We start from the raw sequence: 18,611 nt of genomic DNA, 5'->3' as shown, positions 1-18,611 counted from the left end.
GTGTGGAAATTTTATTGTGTGTTCCTGTATAAGGCCATTGTAGTAAGTAAAAGTGAGTGTAGGAAGGTAGGTGAGTGTAAAGGGTAGGGAGTTTGAATGATGGAAAAGCATTTGCATGAGGAAAATATCCCCCCATGAGGTTATGATGGGAGATCCTCTATAACATTACTTTGAGTCTGTGAATTGGTAAAGGTAAAACAATGAAGCTGTGACCCTGACAAAATATGGATAAGCTGCCTCATATCCTGCATGCAGGGGTGCATACCTTCAGCATAACCTATTCTGAGGTTGCACAACCTTGGGATAAGTTGTGCTTTTTTAAGAACTGGGATCTTACCGACACAGCCGTCAGTGTATCTAGTTATAATTAAATGGTAGTAGAGAGATGTTTTAAAGGCGTGAAGGTATGGCAGGTTTCTAACATTTTCAGTAGCTCAGAAAACAGATTCTGTTTAATGTAAGTGCATCAACATATAGAAATATGAGGAGGCTAGTGTAGTCTTGATGGAGTGAGTTTGGTAGCAAGGGGTATAGAGATGTTAAATCAGGAATTATGTAATTTTTAAAGTAGCAAACAACAGTATAGCTCGGTCATTAATAATGTGTATCAGCTAATTGCAGGCAGAAATGCTATGTAAATAAACGTAACAGATTTTGTTAATTGTAATTTGGAATGCCAGTTGTAAAGATGGCTTCATACTGATAAATTGATCAGTTTCAGCTCTCCCAGTGTAAAAACATTAACTGTGAAAATGAAGGCATTATAATTGTCAGTGTGGGTAAAATTCAGTTAGCTGGGGATTAAGTACACTGCCTGGATGCCAGCAAAGAAGAAATTTAGAGAACCTGAAAGAAAATCAACCAGCAGAAGTGAACAGGAAACATATTGGCTGGGAAGAATCCTGCTGCTGTTCAGCAAAAAGCTGTTAAAGCTTCAATTTTGGTATGAGAGATGGTTTCCAGTAATTTAGGGGGAAATAAATCAAATGTTCTCAGAGGTGATTTAAAATAAAAGAAAAAAGTGCAGGAATATTAATTCAAGTAACAAAAGGCTGGAAAATAGAAAAAAAATCATTAACTAATTATTCAGATGAATTGATAAAACTGCAGAAAATCTGAGATTGAAATGAAGAAAAGGTTGTCTGAGTATGAAGTTTCTCAAGAAGAGCTGTTTCAAAAAAGCTAGAAAACAGCATGTACGGAGAGAACCTACGATTTCCTGTTGTCCTAGAGAAAATGGAAGGAACAGACTCTATTAAATTTATGAAAGCACAAATGAGCAACTGGACTGGTATTCCACTGCAGTATTTGTTAATTGGAAGTGTGTGTTGAGTGTCCTCTGAACATGGCCATGAAAAGATAGCCAAGACCTATATTAGTAAAGATGCAGTCATACCAGCAGAAATAGTTGATCCTGACAAAACTGTAACCGAAGGGAAAAGTATTTAGAATTGGAGGCAGCAGAGAATTTGTGGAAATGATTATTCACTGTACACCAGGCAAAAGCAATCTGGGAATATAGAGAGGCAGGTGAGATTAAAGCCACTGCATCCAGGAGGATCAAAGATATATTTTTTGGAGACTGAACACGCTGTGCAGGAAAAAAATTAACAAAAGTTAATCCAACAAAAAGTGAACCACCAAGTAGAAAGGAACTCTGCTTCTGAGTCTTCTGACAAAAAGCTCATAGATAGACATTGCCAATGAAATATTTTCCATTTCTACAAAGGAAAACACTTGAGACAGAAAAGTACAGGAGTTGACTAGAAGAATCAGGAGTACCTTAGACTTGAACCAGAGTCTGGTGATGGGAGATGGAGATGAACAGGACAACGACTAGCAACACTGAAATTAGTAGATAAATGGGAAACTGTAAAGCATTGATTATATTTGGGAAATGTAGCTTTGCAAGACAGAGTGTATGAAAAAGACTGGAATTTTGTTGACTTTGTTAAACCTGCAGGTGGACTGTAAAGCATATACATCACTTTGCTATTAATGTTTAGAAGGACACTAAAGTGGAAGAAAAAAGTAACTAAGTAAAACTATTTTTGTTAATATTTGTATAAATCATTTCATGATACATAAACTGCGCATCTGTTGTAAAGCATTTCTGTAGGGTACAGTCAGGGTTGTTTAAAATCTGAAACATATACAACAGTCACTGAAGACACCCCCTTATTTAAAAGTAAACCAGTGATTTTTCTTAGTTGTAATAAATTTAGGCTTTACAAAGTAAGAAAGGCTAGACAGAAGCAAGTTTATAATGCTATGAACCTGGGCTGCTGGGCTGGGGATGGGGTGTACAAGTGTACTGATTGCATTTATATATAGTATGTGTAGATGTATGTATATAATGTATATGTCTGATATATAAGATGATTATTTCCCTTGTTTTTACAAGGGTGGTAGTCAAGATTAATGTCCTTAGCTCATGCTATAAACATGTTTTTAAGCAAATAGGCTTGAAAAACAAGACCAAATGAAAGGCATGACAAATGCCAAGTGTCTTGCATCTGCAATGATGGTAGCTTGTTGTTTAATGAAGCATGTGCCAGCTGATGCTTTAGAAAACCAGCACACAATAGGCATTCATTTACATGGGAGGAATCTTTTCTTAAAGTTAGTCGATGAAAAAAGATAACAAGAAGCCCTGTTGTTAATACTGCTTCACTACTTACCCTGTGAGATGCAGTTGTATACTAAGCCAGTTACCACTGTGTGAGCTGCAGTCTATGGTTATCAATTACCATTGTAACAAGAAAATGTCTTGAAAAGGAGCTTTGTAACATTTTCTTTGTAACACATGGCTGTAGACCTTTAGAATCTTTTTATATTTTATTGCATATGTTTACTATTAAGTATTTTAAGTGTCCTTTAAATATAGCAAATACCATTTTGTAGCCTGTGGGCACTTAGAACAGCAAATATCATTCAAATAATATACCATACAGAAAAATGTATTTACTTATTCTTTGTGGAATTTGTAAGACCCAGTAGGCTAGTAGCCTGTTGTCAGGGCAGACCTGAAGTGGACAGGTGGTACTTAGACTGAGTAGGGAAAATTTGGCACGACTGCTGGGGAAATCTCCCTGCTCTTTTTGATAAGTGGCATGGAATCTTTTGCATCCACATGAGCTACCATCAACTCTTGTGGATGTCACTGTGAAGATAGGTAAAGGCTGCCAGCCTAGCCAGATAGAATTTTGTAGATAATTCTGTCATTTGTAAATATTAATATAAGCCGCAGGCTTGTTCTCTTAAATGGGAAAAATGCTGTTAGATGTGGAACTGCAAAAATGTAACAGTGCACTCTGCTGTAACAAAGCTTATAAGTCAAGTATTATTTCATGACTGTCTTTGATCTAAGGGCTTGGAGCCAAGATGTCTGGATGAAGGAATTCTGGCTATTGTCTTGAGACCAGAGTTAATTGCTAGAATTTGCATGTATAATTTATTTTTTTTGCTCTGGCTTCCTGACCAGCTGCAAGATCAAAAGGGCTATTAACCTCTGAGTTCTGTTAGCATGGGAACCAGAAAGAAATGATGTAATCTGAAATGAATCAGTGGTACTGTGTTATCAATTTAAGGAGAGAATGAATGTGAGGGCATTTGAGCATTTGTCTTGAGAACATCCAACATCACCAGCACTGGCTGTGTCTGTATGTAAGTAGGATCTTAGACTTTAGTGTTTCTCGTAGAAATAGCTAGGAATTAGGAAGACTAGACTTAAGTGTTTTTCTGTGATGTCAGAACTTTTCTACTGTATTATTTTAAACATTTCTCTGTGATCTCTGAACTCTTGACTAGCACTGTGTAGTAAGAAGTATTGTCTTGTGTTTTTATTATTTATTATTAAATATTTTTAAACCTTTCAACTGTGGCTGTTTTGTGTAGAGATAATTTAAGCTCTAGACTACACTGCACACACACACACACACACACACACACACACACATATATATATATATATATATATATATATATATATATATATGTTTACTATTGAAAATGCGAACGGCACTTGGGCGACAGTCGGATAGTCGAACGTATAAGGTCGTAAACAAGGATGTCGAAGACAAAATAATCAATCTAGGAACGGTTTTAACATGGGTCGAGGTAGGTGTTCAGTATTATTCCCTACTACAAACATCTTCCCTACCTCGACCCATGTTAAAACCGTTCCTAGATTGATTGTTATGTCTTCGACATCCGTGTTTACGACCTTATACGTTCGACTATCCGACTGTCGCCCAAGTGCCGTTCGTGATTTTCAATAAACTATATATATATATATATATATATATATATATATATATATATAGTGATACTGCACCAAGTCACTCCAAATAAGCTTTGCTGTTCAGTCACACTTACCATTTGGATAATAATAATATTACACAGTAATAATTGGACACCCTTTAATAAGGGCCTTTGAGTAGCTGATAAATATTAGCTGGGTGGAGGTATCGATTTCTACCGTATAGTCTGGGTAAAAGGGGCAGCAGGAGAACCTGTGCCAGTCTTCCCCAGGAGTGTCTGTGTGGTTGTATATAACTCTTATCTCAAAGTCTGTGTGTGTCAGATACTTGGGCAGGGACACAAAGCACTGGTTGGACAGAGAGGGTGCTGAAGGTTGTAGCTTGCCACTAGGCTGAGATCTGGACCCTATAGCTGTGCCAGTGGGGAGTCCTATTGGGGACCTGGAGAGAAAGGGAGAAACCAGCCCCAGAATGTGGAAAATTAATCCAGTCAGATGGGGCAGAAATAGAATCCAAGCACTTCTGATCTTCCCTCAGCAAAGTTGAGGTGTGCTACTTGTTGAGCCTATTGACCCTAATTAACACTGATAAAGGTGTATTCAAATGGTTTAATGCTTCTATTTGTAGTTGGGGCAGTTAACACTGGCAAATACAATACTGATACTGTTTTATGAAATATTCTTTCATTCTTTTTTAAATCAGGAATATATATATTTCAGCAGTTACTTGTTACCTTTTACTGTTCATTATGTAAGTAAATATGCTTCAGATATCATTTTCTTGTGATTTTACTTGAGTTAGAAAAACCTAAAACTGCTGTCTTCTGCAGGACTTGTGTTGAGTTTTGTCTTAAAAGTGACAAAATTATTATTATTTTTTATAGGAGTTGTTTACAGAAAGTGAGAGATACAGTAAGCAATCAAGTGACTGCAGTTTTCCAGCATTATGACCAGCTTTCAGCTGCATTTACAGTCGATGAAACTTTTGAGCGTTCCACCCTTACACCTTCTTTGGCTGATATGTTAGAATGGTTGCAAGATATAGAGCGATTCTATAGAAGAGAGTATCCTTTACTTTAAAAAGAAATCATACACACTTGTTTCATGAAGGTAGGGATATGTGATCTTCCAGGCTCCAGCTGTTGAAGTTTCTCCTTTACCATTTGCTTTATCCTTCCCTTGCTCTGCTCCGGTAGCTTTGAATTCTTCTGGCAATTTGCAGGGTGTCATTGTCTCAGGAAATACATTACATAGGGCTGTAATCTTCTGTTTGTGGTACTGTAGTCTAGGTTGAAGCATGTCTCATTTCAGCTGCTACCCACATTTTGGTAACCACGGCTACATGCTTCGCATCTGACTAATTTTGGTTCCCTGTATGGCCTGCAGGACTGTACATGCCCATTCCAGTTGTGACCCTGCTAGTGTTCTGTACAACGGAAGGATGACCTCACCATCTGTAGAATGTACTGCTTGCATCTTATTTAACTTTTGTCATGGTGTTCCATTTAAATGGCATAATTTATCTTAAAAGTAATTATTACTGTACAGTTCTTTTCCCCATTCTTTCTTGCTTTGAATCACCCCAAGACTGTGTTTCCACATTGCCTTCAAAATTGTATGAGTTTCAAGTTTTATTTGCCCTGAAAGAATGGAATATTTATCATTTACTTTCTAATATTAAGAAAATGCAACTTGTCCATGTATTGCAACATTTTTTTAGGTTATATGCTGTTTGATTTGCAGGATAGATGTTTTTATGGATGTACTTCAGGTTGTGCTAGAAGTTCAGTATCTGATTTATTTTAGACATTTACACACACACACACACTGAGAGAAAACTGGGTGCAAATACATCCAAGTGATTTTTTTTTTACATTCAGGAAAGAGAGAAGTTGCCACCTTCTGTTTACTTTTTAAATTGTCTCATAACTCCATATGATGCAATTATAGGTGACTTGTTCCGTCACTGAGTGATGACTTTGTAATTTTATGTGATTCATCTAATGTATATATATATATATATATATATATATATATATATCTAGGAAACCTTGCATGAACATTGACATGCACCTAGAAGTGGTTGTTTTAATAAATTGTATTTTTTGCTGTGTGTATTTCTCCAATTTTTATTTTATGACATCCATATTATTTTTCAAATAATCCAACCTGTTGTCCACCTGGAGCTGAAAGAGAATGTGATGAACTTGGAGACTGCACGAACAGCAGATAGATATTAAAGTGCCTCTGTGTGCCTGAAACTTTCAGATTGTTATAGCTCATAGATTGGTCAAGAGAGTAGTTTTTGTTGGTACATGAAAGGTTCAGGAAGAATATGACAATAGATTTGGAGGGAGCGTCCTCCAGAAAAATGAAGAAATATTTTTAGTGCGCTGTACCCATTTATGTACTTGTGATGGGCACAGAAGCCATTTAGGTTTGGGACTGGGACTTCCAATACGGCACAAAACTGTTGACTTGGATGTTGAGCCAGTGCACTCCCTCTGTTGTTATCAATTAGTTACTTCTACGTTCTACCAGTGATAACTTTCTGAAAGTGAGCGGTTCTGATCCATTTGTCTGACTGGACTAGATGCTGAAAAGCACGCATTAAAAAGAGATCACAATATCTACAGACAAAATCTCCATTGTAATCCCCTATAGAAAGCATGGCAGCGGCTCCAGATATTGAAATGGGACAGGCTGAGATTATAATGAAGGATGTCTTATTTGAAATAAAATAAAAAAAAAATGCTAAACTAGAAGAACATAAAGGAATGACAGGGCAATAGCAGACATTATGGAGACGGTAAATGAACACCTGGATTTAATTCAGAGATTATTACACAAAAATCAAGAACTTCAGATGAGCATGAGTGTCTCCGGAGCAAAGCTGGATTTTAAGGAAGCATAATTTGCCAATCAAGAGGGTAGGACAAGGTGCAAGAATCTGGGTATAACTGACATCCCAGGAAATACAGAAGGCAAGGACTGTAAGGGATTTGTGACTGAAATATTGTCCAGGTGGCCCAGACACCAGCAGAGAAAAAACAGTTGAAAAGGGTTTATAGAACTGCTTGGATTCCAGGCAGATCTAATGGCAGATACTTGCATCCTGTAATTTATGAGATTTGCTATATATGTACAGAAGTAGAAAGTGCAGTCACAAATCTGGAAGCCAGGTCCAAGGCTTGCCTATGGCAACCACACAGGTGTTCATAGATCAGGACTACTCTGCAGTAAGAAGATGAGAGAACTGCTTTTATTCCTGTACAGTGACAGGGTATTATATGTGGACTACACTACAGATGAAACTATCCAGCTACAATGAATATTTACTTGCCTGGATGAACCCAATAAAGTTCTCGGAGCAAATATGAGCAAGAACTCTGACACTGCAGCTAAGAAGCAGGTAGACTCACAAAAGAATAAACAGCAAGTTCCTAAAGTTGGCCACTCATATCAAATGGATTTGATCACCTTACTAAAAGACGTAAAACTTTCAAATATAGGGCAGAACTAATTCAGTCCCTAAACTCCGAATCATTCAGAAGAGTGGTGGTGGAGAATGAAGCTGCTGGCCTCCTCCTGTAAACCTGTGTAGCTGACATACTCTTGCCCATTCAGATATCAGCGATATTTTAGATTAATGTGCTACATGATCATTGAGTGGATATAATAAACAATTATCCTGGACTATGAGTTTGCACTCCTGTATTGACAACCAGTGTATGTGTTTTTCTTTTCTCTTGCTCTGTTTTGGTACTCTTTACTATAAAGTTATGGTTATGCATTAGACAGGTAGGCTGTGTATATTACAGGGGGGTTTATTGACCACACATTGAAAGAGTTTTCATTATGTGATCAACTATTAGACATCATGCCATTATTAAAGTACTTGACTTTACAATACTGATTTAAATATGGCTTACCACAAGAAGATGGGGTAGGGTAGACATGAGATAGCTGGTACCCTTCCAGGGGTATAAAGGTTAAACTGTTAAAATTGCAAATATTTGTTGGTTGTAATAGGAACCTGTTTTTCACCGAAAAAGGTATGTGATCTGATGCTGGATGTTATACTTTTAATGTAAAAGTCAAAGTGAACTTTATTGTCATTCAGACTGCACAACAGTGCAACTGAACGAAATTGTGTTATTTTAAACTCAATGTGCATACAGCATATATAGGGTGGGAGGATGGCATAATGGTTAAGGTGTTTACCTTGCAGACACAAGGTGCAGGGTTTAATTCTCACATGGGGTAATTGGCTAGGCTTAAAATGGCCCACAAGGGCAGTTAGCCTCGTACTAACCTATATATATATATATATATATATATATATATATATATATATATATATATACAACAGTAACAGTTTAGGCATGTAATGATTATAAAGACTTATAGCCCTTAAACTTTAGTTGGCAACATCATAAAGTTTTCTGTATAATTGGGGCAAAATGGCAAAATAAACCAGAAAAAGTTTGGAAATTAATCAAGATGTAGAGGTCTGACATAGGTATTAATGAATAAATCATTAATGAATAAATCTCCATGCACAATAACTTATATTTACTGAGTTACATAGGGATTGGGTAGTGTAGAGACTTGGGAGTTGGTGCCCTCACTTGGGAGGGGAGGTGGACTAAACCATTTGTGCAGAAGACATGGACTGATCGCAGTGAAGAGTTGTCTGTTTACAGTTAAAGGGTAATTTTAATGAGGTCTAATTCAGATTGCCCTTTAAAATCTTGAATTTGCAATCTTTATTGCTGTTAATAGTTTTTGGCCTTAAAGGGGAGGAGTATCGAAAATCTGTTGTGCAGTGTGAAAGCAACGTTATGAATGTGGGGTGGGAGTTGCATCGAATTAATGTGCAAATATCTGAATTTTGGGGGGGGGTTGGAATACAAACAAGAAGGATTAGATACTGTTTGGAATGCATTAATAGTTTTCACAGTATTAAGGTATATGAAAAAGACGTATCAAAACAACAAACAGATGATAGGATGGAGTGGGGATCCAGTATGTCTCTAATATCAGTGTTGCTAACAACTAGAGATTGGGTGCAGGGGAGGCAGACTGGACACTGTCAGGGTAGAGTACCATCATCTTGGAAGCTGATTGTGTAAATAGCTTAGAGGGAAAGGAGGGATAATTGAATTATTAATCTGTAAGGCATTTGCCCAGGGTATGAAAGGGGTGCCTGTCAGTATATTCAAGCAGCATTATATTAGGGGTATAGGCAGGGACAATAGGATCATTTTTAGAACAAGGATTTCATTGTAACTAGAAAACAGTTGGAAAGGGGAATAGGTACAAAGCCTTCATTTGTGACCAGAATCAAAAGTGTGACCAATTAATGTACATAAAATGGGAAGCATTGAGGAAAGTAGTGTGCTAGGGACAGATGAATATCCTGCTTTGGAATTTGAGGAAGGCGTTTGAACCTAATAAAAAGAATAATTAAAACAGTTTGAAAGTTAAGAGTTGGGGTGGTTGCACTACAAGAAACCCACCATACAATAAAGGATCATAGAAAGTTAAAGAAAGGGTTACAGACAGGGTAGTGATGAATTCAGAGTATGTCAGGATGAAAAAGGGGGGTATATGTATTATTCAGAAAGTCTTTACAAGTGGGAAAAGGAATAGTAATGCAGGATGAAGCTTGTTTAGCAAGTTGGAAAGGCTACTGTGAGGGCACTGGTGTAACGTATAACTATGGTTATCTTGTATTTATGCCCAGAATTTAAGGTAGTGAATAATAAAAGAAAAATACTGTGAATAATTGAATTTCTTTGAGGGAATTTCCATCATAGTAAAAAATTGTGACATTCATATTATGATAGGGAATTATCAGGAGATAGAGGAGGTAAGTGATCAAAGAAAAAGTGTGTGCAAAGATTTTGAAAATGGTTTATTAGATGTGTGAGTTGTCTAAAGGAGAGCTGAAGAAGAGGGTTTTACTTGCTTACTATAGGCCAGAATGGAAATGGAGGTCAAGAACTGACATGGTTGTAATCTGAGAGCATTCTTTGACAGAAATATGCCCAGTAGTTTGTTTGGATTAGACTAACGTAATACTAAACTTAAAGCAAGGAAATGAGATAAATGGGGAGAGGCGCTGGGGATTCCCCAGTCTATACAGACTTATTTATTTTATTTTATTTTTAAGAGTAAAAAGATGGGTGACTGAAAAGTTAACACAATTTTAGGGGAGTTGGGAGAGGGAACATTTCATAACTGGGAAGAGGTAAAAGTAAAATTTATGAAAGAGATTGAGAAAGTCAAATAGGGAAGGAAGAAGAGAGACTAGAAAGGAGATACAGATGTAGGTAAATAAGAGAATACCAGCAGAGAAGGGGTGCATTTGGAACATGAAGATCAAGGCAAACTAACTACTGGCAGAGGAACAGCATTTGGAGGGGGAAAAGATACTAGCAGAGAATGTGGCAATTAGCGGAGATGTTGATGTGGGCTCCTCCAAAACACTAAGCATTAGTGACCAAGTGAAGACAACAAAAGTGTAAATAAACATTACGGTACTTGGGGATATGAGTCAGTAGATGTTAGAAAGGAAACCAATGGCTATGTTAAATATTTTCAGCAATTTTTATGGAGAATTTATATAGAGAGCCACTGCCATCAAAGGAGGGGATGGAGAGGGTGACAAATTTCTTAGAGGGGCTGTCTCTTCCTAAAGTTGAAGAAGGGCTAGGAGAGGAGTTAAGAAAGGTAAGGATGAGGTGAGAGATGTTAGAAAAAACAAGAGTGGGGAGGTACCAGGTAATGATGTGATTCTAGTAGAAATATGAAAACTTGGTGGTGAGTGATGATTCATTAATTTGTTTGTTTACTGGGAAAGTCTGACTGGTACAGTATTCACTTTCAGCCGAGGCCTGGGGAGAAATGCTCCAGCTGCATATCTTTGTAATGTGGGAGGGAACCAGAGCATGCAGAGGAAACCCATGCGAATGCAGGGAGGACATGCAGACTCCACACAGAAGGCACTCCAGCCGAGAATTGAACTGCAGAATCTCTTGCTGTGAGATTACAATGCTAAACGCTGCATCACTGTGCCACCCACATAAGAGGTATGGGTAAAGCTCATCAACACTTGTGCTAACCGTAAAGCAGACATCACTCTTTTGGAAGGAAGGAATCACAGTAGTACTGCACAAAGTGAGGAGAGATCTCCAGTCTTCATTTTGACCTATCACAGCTTTGAACCATGATTATAAAATATTTGTGGTAATTCTAGGAAATAGAATAGCACCTTTATTCAGTTTTATTGATATATTTTGATCAGTCTAATTTTGTAGGGGATAGAAGAACATTTGGCAATAATAACTTCAATGGTATTGCAAGATGCAAGTTGGAGGTCTCAAAGTGCCAGTAGTACCTTTGAGATGCCAAACAGATCTTTTGATAATCACAACGAATAATGCTTTTGCTAGAGGAGATTTGGTATTTTTGCTTCAGGACTTAAGAGATAATGCTCCCATTTACATTTGTAAGTGTTCTTTGGAGGGGTTATAGGGACTCTTTCTAAGAGTTCATAGGTGTGTACTACACTAATGACCATAAAGGCCTTTGTAAGGGTAGCCATGCATCCCAAATCTCTTACAAGTTCTGGTACTTTTGATAAGTGTAAGCAGAGGCTTGGGGAGATGAACCATATACAGGTTGCCTGTTTCATTAGAGACATGGGTTGTGAAGATTGGGTGAAGATAGATGAAGGCTGTCAGCCTAGCCAGATAGAATTTTGGAGATAATTCTGTCATCTGTAAATATTAATGTAAACCACAAGCTTGTTGTCTTAAATGGTAAAAATAGTGTTACATGTAGAACTGAAAAAAATGTAACAACAGTGCACTCTACTGACCAAGTAAAGCTGGTTGTGACCCTTTGATGTTAAAACTCGGAGCCAGGAAGTCTAGAGTGAGGCATCCTGCCTGTTGTTTTAAGGCCAGAGTTAATGGCCATAATTTGCATGCATAAATGTCTTTTATTGCTCTGGTTTCTGCCCAGAGGTGAAGAATATAAATGTAGTTTCTATTAGCCTGGGAACCTAGGAAAGTGTGAAGAATGATGTATTGTGAATCAGGAATGTGATTTTAAAAACAGAGAATCAGAGAGCATTAAGCATTTTTGTCTTGGCCATCCAACTCACCAGCACTGTCTTGCTCTATATGTAAGTTTGCTTAGACTTGTGTGTTTTCTCTTAGAAATCGCTAGAGACTAGAAAGATTAGACTACGTTTTCTGTGATTTCAGAGCTGTACTACTGAATTATTTTAAGTATTTCTCTGTGATCTCTGAACTCTTGACTAGCACTGTGTAGTAAAAAGTATTGTCTTGTGTTCTATTTGTTATTAAATATTTTTAAACCCTTTCAACTGTGGCTGTTTTTGTAGAGATAATTTAAGCTCTTTAGAGTACTTGCATGCCTTTGGTAAATTGTACAAAGCCACCCCAATAGCTTTAGCCCTGGGCTGTACTACCAATTGGATAATAATATTGCACAGTAATAATTGGACACATTTTTAAGGGCCTTTGAGTAGCTGATAAATATTAGTGGGTGGTGGCAGCTGGTACTACTGTATAGTCTGGGAAAAGGGGGCACAGCTGGAGAACCTGTGCCAGCCTTCCCCAGGTGTGTCTATGTGGTTATATAAACTCTTCTCAAAGTGTGTGTGTGTGTGTGTGTGTGTGTGTGTGTGTGTGTGTCAGCTACTTGGGCAGAGACACAAAGCACTGGTTGGACAGAGAGGGTGCTGGAGGTTTTAGCTTGCCCACTAGGCTGAGATCTGGACCCTATAGTTGTGCCAGTGGGGAGTCTTATTGGGGACCTGGAGAGCAAGGGAGCAACCAGCCCCGGACTGGCTGTGACCTCTGTGTGCTCTTAAGGGAAATTTCACTTTAGTGTGTGTATTTGTTATCCTTTCCTCCTATATGAGACGCCCCTCACTGGTGTTAGTGGTGAGGATTGAGGCTCCTTGATTGCTGGGCCAGGGCACGGGTGTCACATGGGTGTCAAACCAGAGATGAATTTCCTGTTCCCCATCGAGTTGTTCAAGTTGCACTTGAATTGGGATAAGGAGAAACTCTGCTTCACATGGATGGGGAGCCTATTCCAGAGAAAGGGTAGTGTTTGGGATAGTCCAGTAGGTCTCATTTATATCACAGGCAAGGTTTGTCTTTAGAATGTGTAAAGTTCATGCCAAAGGGGGCATTGAACTCCATGATGGTTCTGATGAATGCTGGAAACAGTGGAACTGTGACGTACCTTGAACTAAATGCTATACCTTTGTTTCTAAGTTGCACAACCTAGAATGATTTCCTTACTACTGTAGACACTTGATAGTCAAAGACTAGATTATTGTCTTTGTGTTCCCAAATCCCTGATTACTGGGTCTACTCTTAGGACTATGTTTTGCAAAGATTTCTGTGCTGTAGTTCTCTTACACTGCACACTTATTTTCTGTATTTTGTGAACATTTCTCAGGGTTAGTGAACTTATTTCCAAGCATTCCTGATACTGCAGGAATTCTGACTTTTATTGTAAAGCATTTGTTATTGTACTTGAGCTCAAAACCAGTTCATTTTACATTAAGAGTGTTCTTTTGCCCTCTGTTGGGAGCAGAGAGCTGACTTTAACCCATCCAGTTTGGAAACTACTGGTGGAAGGTTTGTGTGTTTGTCTGATTGACATGAGGGCTTAACTGTGTGCAAAAGCAGTTCCCTTGTATTTAAGCAAACCTCTCCAGTTTAAAATCCTCTATAGGAAATACTCTCTGTAGTCTCCCATTGTTCACATATGTTCAAAGAGCTGCCATCTTGCGCAGACGGCAGCACCACTGCATGTCATCTAATAGTATACAGCCAGACACTCTCACTTTAACCTTTAAGTGACTCTCCCCTACTCCTTCCCAACTGCTAAGGATATGGTATAATGGCTAAGTTCTTCCCTGTCATCTTGTGTCTGGCCAGTTGGATATGGGCATCCTGAGGCAATGTAGTAACTGCCTCATGTTCACTGACAACCATTTAGAGCAGACAGACCTAGTGTGTGAGAGGTGTAGATACACAGTATCATTGGAGGAAAAGCTCTCGCATAACACACATGAAAAATGCAAACCAGGTTGTTAGCGTTATAAGGAGCAAACACATAGTCCCACATATGTGGAGGTACTCACTTGTAATCTGCCCAAACCTCCAAAACCTAAAAGCATCTCTCATTGGCCCTGCGCACACTCAAAAAAGACACCATCTGACAAAACACATAACTCTGAAAATCATAGTAGCCCCGCTTCCAAGCCAGTAAGGCAACACACCACACAGCTAAACATTCTAGTCATTGGAGATTCCATTGTAAGACATACTGATGTCTCCCATACCAGGCTAAACAAGGAGATCACAGTGAGCTGTCTGTCTGGCACCAGGATCTGTGAGATCATGCATGCACTTAGGTCTTTAAACCACAAGTACCAGTATGACATGCTCATAGTCCATGTGGACGTAAAATCAGTGGACTGTATGTAAAGAGAGAAGATGGAGCTATCTGAATGCGTGTATCAGGCGGATATGAATCTAGCCTCGAGTGGCATCCTACCTTCACCTATGGTGATGCCACAGCAAAAAATGATTGACTTCAACAATTGGCTTAGTTTCTGGTGTCACAGCAAGGGGATCCAGTATTTGTCAGCCTGAGGAGACATAATGGACAAACCACAATGCTTTGCCAGTGATAGTTTGTACTTGTCACCACTTGGTTTCTGGATACTGGCAAAAACTTTATCTACCCCATAGTGCCTTTCTTAGGTCATGCCAAATTGTTTAACCCTCCTCCAACATAGCAAAAGCACTCACAACTAATGTAAGGTACTGCTTCTGAACGCTAGAAGGTTAAGTAAAAAACTGCACATCCTGGAAGCACTCCTCACCCACAAGAATGCGGATATATGTGCAGTCACAGAAACATAGTTTAGAACCACAGAAAACTCCCTGGCTGCCAAAGTCTACAATGCCTTTCATACATTTTGATCCCCCTCAGCTTGTGATGAAACAAAGGGAGGAGTGTCTCAGTATTCATAAAGGACAAGTACACTGCTAGACTGGTCCAACAATGTGACTCACTTGAGCTATTCCATGCCCAACTAGCCATAGGTGCGACCCCTGTTATATCCTTACTAGCTACAGATCCCCTAACATCAGTCTGGAAAACCACCTACCTAAACCTACTGGAATCTCTTAACATTCAGCCTAACACCATACTTATAGGTGACTTCAGCTACCCCTCCATAAACTGTGAGACTTATACAAACCATAATTCACTTGTCCAGAGGCTTTTGGACTTTGTCAATGTAAACTCCCTGGAGCAACTAGTTAGCTCCCCAACTAGAGGTACAAATATCTTAGACCTAGTACTCTCACGAACATGGGGGAATACTACTCCCTACTATGCATTATTTCCTCCCTGGTAAAATCTGACCACAAAATTATCTCCTTTAATATTAAAACTAACCTAGAATTCTCATCAAACTCCAAACCTGTTTGCTAACGCCATTTATCTCAAACTAAGTGACAGCTTATTAAACTTCCAAGCCCCTCTCTACCCGGAGGACACTGAAGCCTACTCTGAGCTGTACACAAAAGCACTATACAGCTCCATTCATAGCTGCATAGAGGAGGCAGTATGTGTGTGAGTCAAACCTATGATCACTAGCAAAAATAACTGACCCTGGTGGACCCCTAGCATTTCAACAAAGGAAAACAAAATCCTCTCCTAAGCCAAGAACGAACAGACAAATTAGTTTAAAAAATAAACTCCCCAGTCTAAACAAGCAAATTAGAGAGCTGGTCAAATCTGCCAGAGCAAACTATGAGGCAAAGATAACCTCCCAGGTGAAAGATAAGTTTTTTTTTTTCTTTAATAATGTTCGTAACCTCCTGGGGAAATGCTCAGCAATTTGACAAGTTAATCATGAATGGCAACATTTACATCCAGCCTAAAAACTACAGCAAATCTGCTGGCCAACATGTTCAGTTCAACCCCCCCCCCGTCACCACCTACCACACCCAAAGAAATACTCACAACCATCCCCTAAGAGTTGAGTTGGCCTAGTTGTGTATTGCACTGCACTGTAGTTCAGAGGGTCGTGGGTTCAATAGTTGACAGGGGTGTACTTTTAAGATAGTTGTCTTGCAGACAACAAGGTGCAGGGTTTGATTCCCACATGGGTTAATTGGCTAGGCTTAAAATGGCCCACAAGGGCATTTGGCCTAGTACTCATTTACATCTACAGCTACAGCTACAGCTACCAGTCATTAAAAGGGAACAGGTCTTTACCATGCTTGCTAAAGCCAAAAATCCATGAGTCCCAACATCATTCCAGAATGCTTTTTAAAATTGCTTAAAACAGAATGTATCTTGGCCACTAGAAACCCCTTTAACCACAGCATCTGAACAGGCAGTCAAAATTTCTCAATAGTACCCGGCACAGAGTACTAGCTAAGATAAAGAGGTGGCTTTAGGATTTTTCGGGTCCGGGGGTACCCAAAAGTATGCTGGGAAAAGGTAGCCTTGCCTAAGGAAAGGAAGAAGGTTGGAGGTCCCAGACCTATCCACTATATACATTAAGGCAGCTCCGTTGGATCTAGTAATCGGTTGTTATGTTACTATCTATGATGCCAGATGGAAAGAACTGTTAAAGGTAAAATGTTCATGTTGGTGAGGGAAATGTAGAATATATGTAGGGGTGAACAGCTGAAGTTTTAGGGTGACCAATAATTGATATAGTGATAAAAGAGGTCAGTAAAAATTTTCAGAGGGAAAGGTTAAAGCAGTGGCGGGTGGACTTTTTTACCATTTGGGGCAGACTGACTGATTCTAGAATAGCAGTGATGCAGTGGTCATGAAGGGTATGACAATCAACGTAAAAATACTGGGACCAAATGTTGATTAGGAAGGAGGATAATGGGATGAGAATTTAGGTTTCGTCTAAGATATGAGTTATTATTCATTACTGTGCTCTGAGGAATGAAATTTGTCAATCAAAGTGGGTACAGGTAAACCCAGATGATTGATTGGGTTTATTTAAGTAGGTAATTAACTTTGTCAAAATTGCCTGGTTGATGGGGATATTGCATCTAGATTGGTTAAGGCCCTATAGGAGGGCAAATGTGAGGTGTTTGAGGAATTGAGGTGGAGTTTGGAGAAGTTGTCGCTTGAAGAAATAGGCTGAAATGTCTGGAAAGAAGCTGTGGGGATGGGTGGCAAAGCTTTAAGATCCTGTTAGTTTAGGATCTTTGCCTAAAATGTTTGCACAAGTATTGTTATACCCCATTCAGACTGTAAAAAATGTTTCTCATATTAGACTGGGGATGTTGGCATTGTGTGAAAAGAGAGAAAGGTGACTAGTTACATATCTTCTGGAGTTGTGAGTGACTGGATATTTTTAGGTAGGACTTTGCAAAAGTAGTGTAGCTAATATCTGGGTGTCCATAAAAATATTTCATTAGTTGTAAGTTTTTAGGCATCTGCCCATACCAAGAGATACTAGCTGGAGGAAGAGTATTGCTATGGATATCCGTGTTAGCAACAAAAATGCAGATACCCGATTATGCAAGAAAAGTATAGGCTCCACCAAGCAGGTTGTAGAAGAGATTAAACAAAGATCTATATATGTTAGAGATATGCGTCCATCCCAGAAGCTAAAGTGGAGGGAATGATGGGAGTTCTGGAATCCAGTGTGTTAATCATGTTGTTAGGAATGAGGTGGCTTAGCTGTTATTAGGGCTAAAATAAATCAGTAAAGAGGAGTAGGAAGGAAAGCTGATGAGAGAATTCATTTGTCAGGGGAGTGTACATACTGTAATTAGTTATAGTTTAGGAGTTACTTGAAGATGTTAAGAGGATGGAAAATTTATAAAAAGTGTTAGCTATTTTAAGAGAGCCACATTCACTTTGTCGAACTTTTACAAGTTCGAATGTCATATGGTCGAAACCATGTGTTCGAACTTGTAAAACTTCGAACGTTTCAATGAAGATCTCCATAAGGGAAACTTTCCCTTTCCTGCAATGTAGTGCAATCTCGGAGTTGGTATATTTAATTAGCGGGGGTTCTGGGGGGTGCAGGGAGGCTCCCCCCCGCTTACAACCTTCAGGTAAGTTTTTTTTTTTTTTTTTTTTTTTTTTTTATTACGTTGTCGAACTTTTAAAGTTCGAACATGTGGTGTCGACCATATGGTGTTCAAACTTTTAAAAGTCCGACAATGTGATGTAGACCCATTTTAAGATGATGAGACATTATGGGTATTATTCAGCGTTCCTTGTATTTATATTG

General features: G+C 38.8%; 1 protein-coding gene across 1 annotated transcript in view; it reads left to right on the top strand.

The window, feature by feature from the left end:
• The window catches only part of CCHR1.PART1H1orf109 (chromosome chr1.part1 C1orf109 homolog), a 155,297-nt gene extending 149,937 nt beyond the window's left edge, over nt 1-5,360 (top strand). The window contains exon 3 of the mRNA XM_044083694.1: nt 5,146-5,360. Coding sequence (XP_043939629.1) covers nt 5,146-5,341 — 196 coding nt within the window. The 3' untranslated portion in view covers nt 5,342-5,360. The remainder of the gene's footprint in view (nt 1-5,145) is intronic.
• Nucleotides 5,361-18,611: the final 13,251 nt, after the last annotated feature.

Source organism: Protopterus annectens, chromosome 1.part1, assembly GCF_019279795.1.
Source record: "Protopterus annectens isolate FY-2018-M chromosome 1.part1, PAN1.0, whole genome shotgun sequence".
In the NCBI taxonomy this organism is placed as follows: Eukaryota; Metazoa; Chordata; order Ceratodontiformes; family Protopteridae; genus Protopterus; species Protopterus annectens.
Note: the sequence above shows the minus strand (reverse complement) of the source record. Positions and strands in the feature narration are given on the sequence as shown.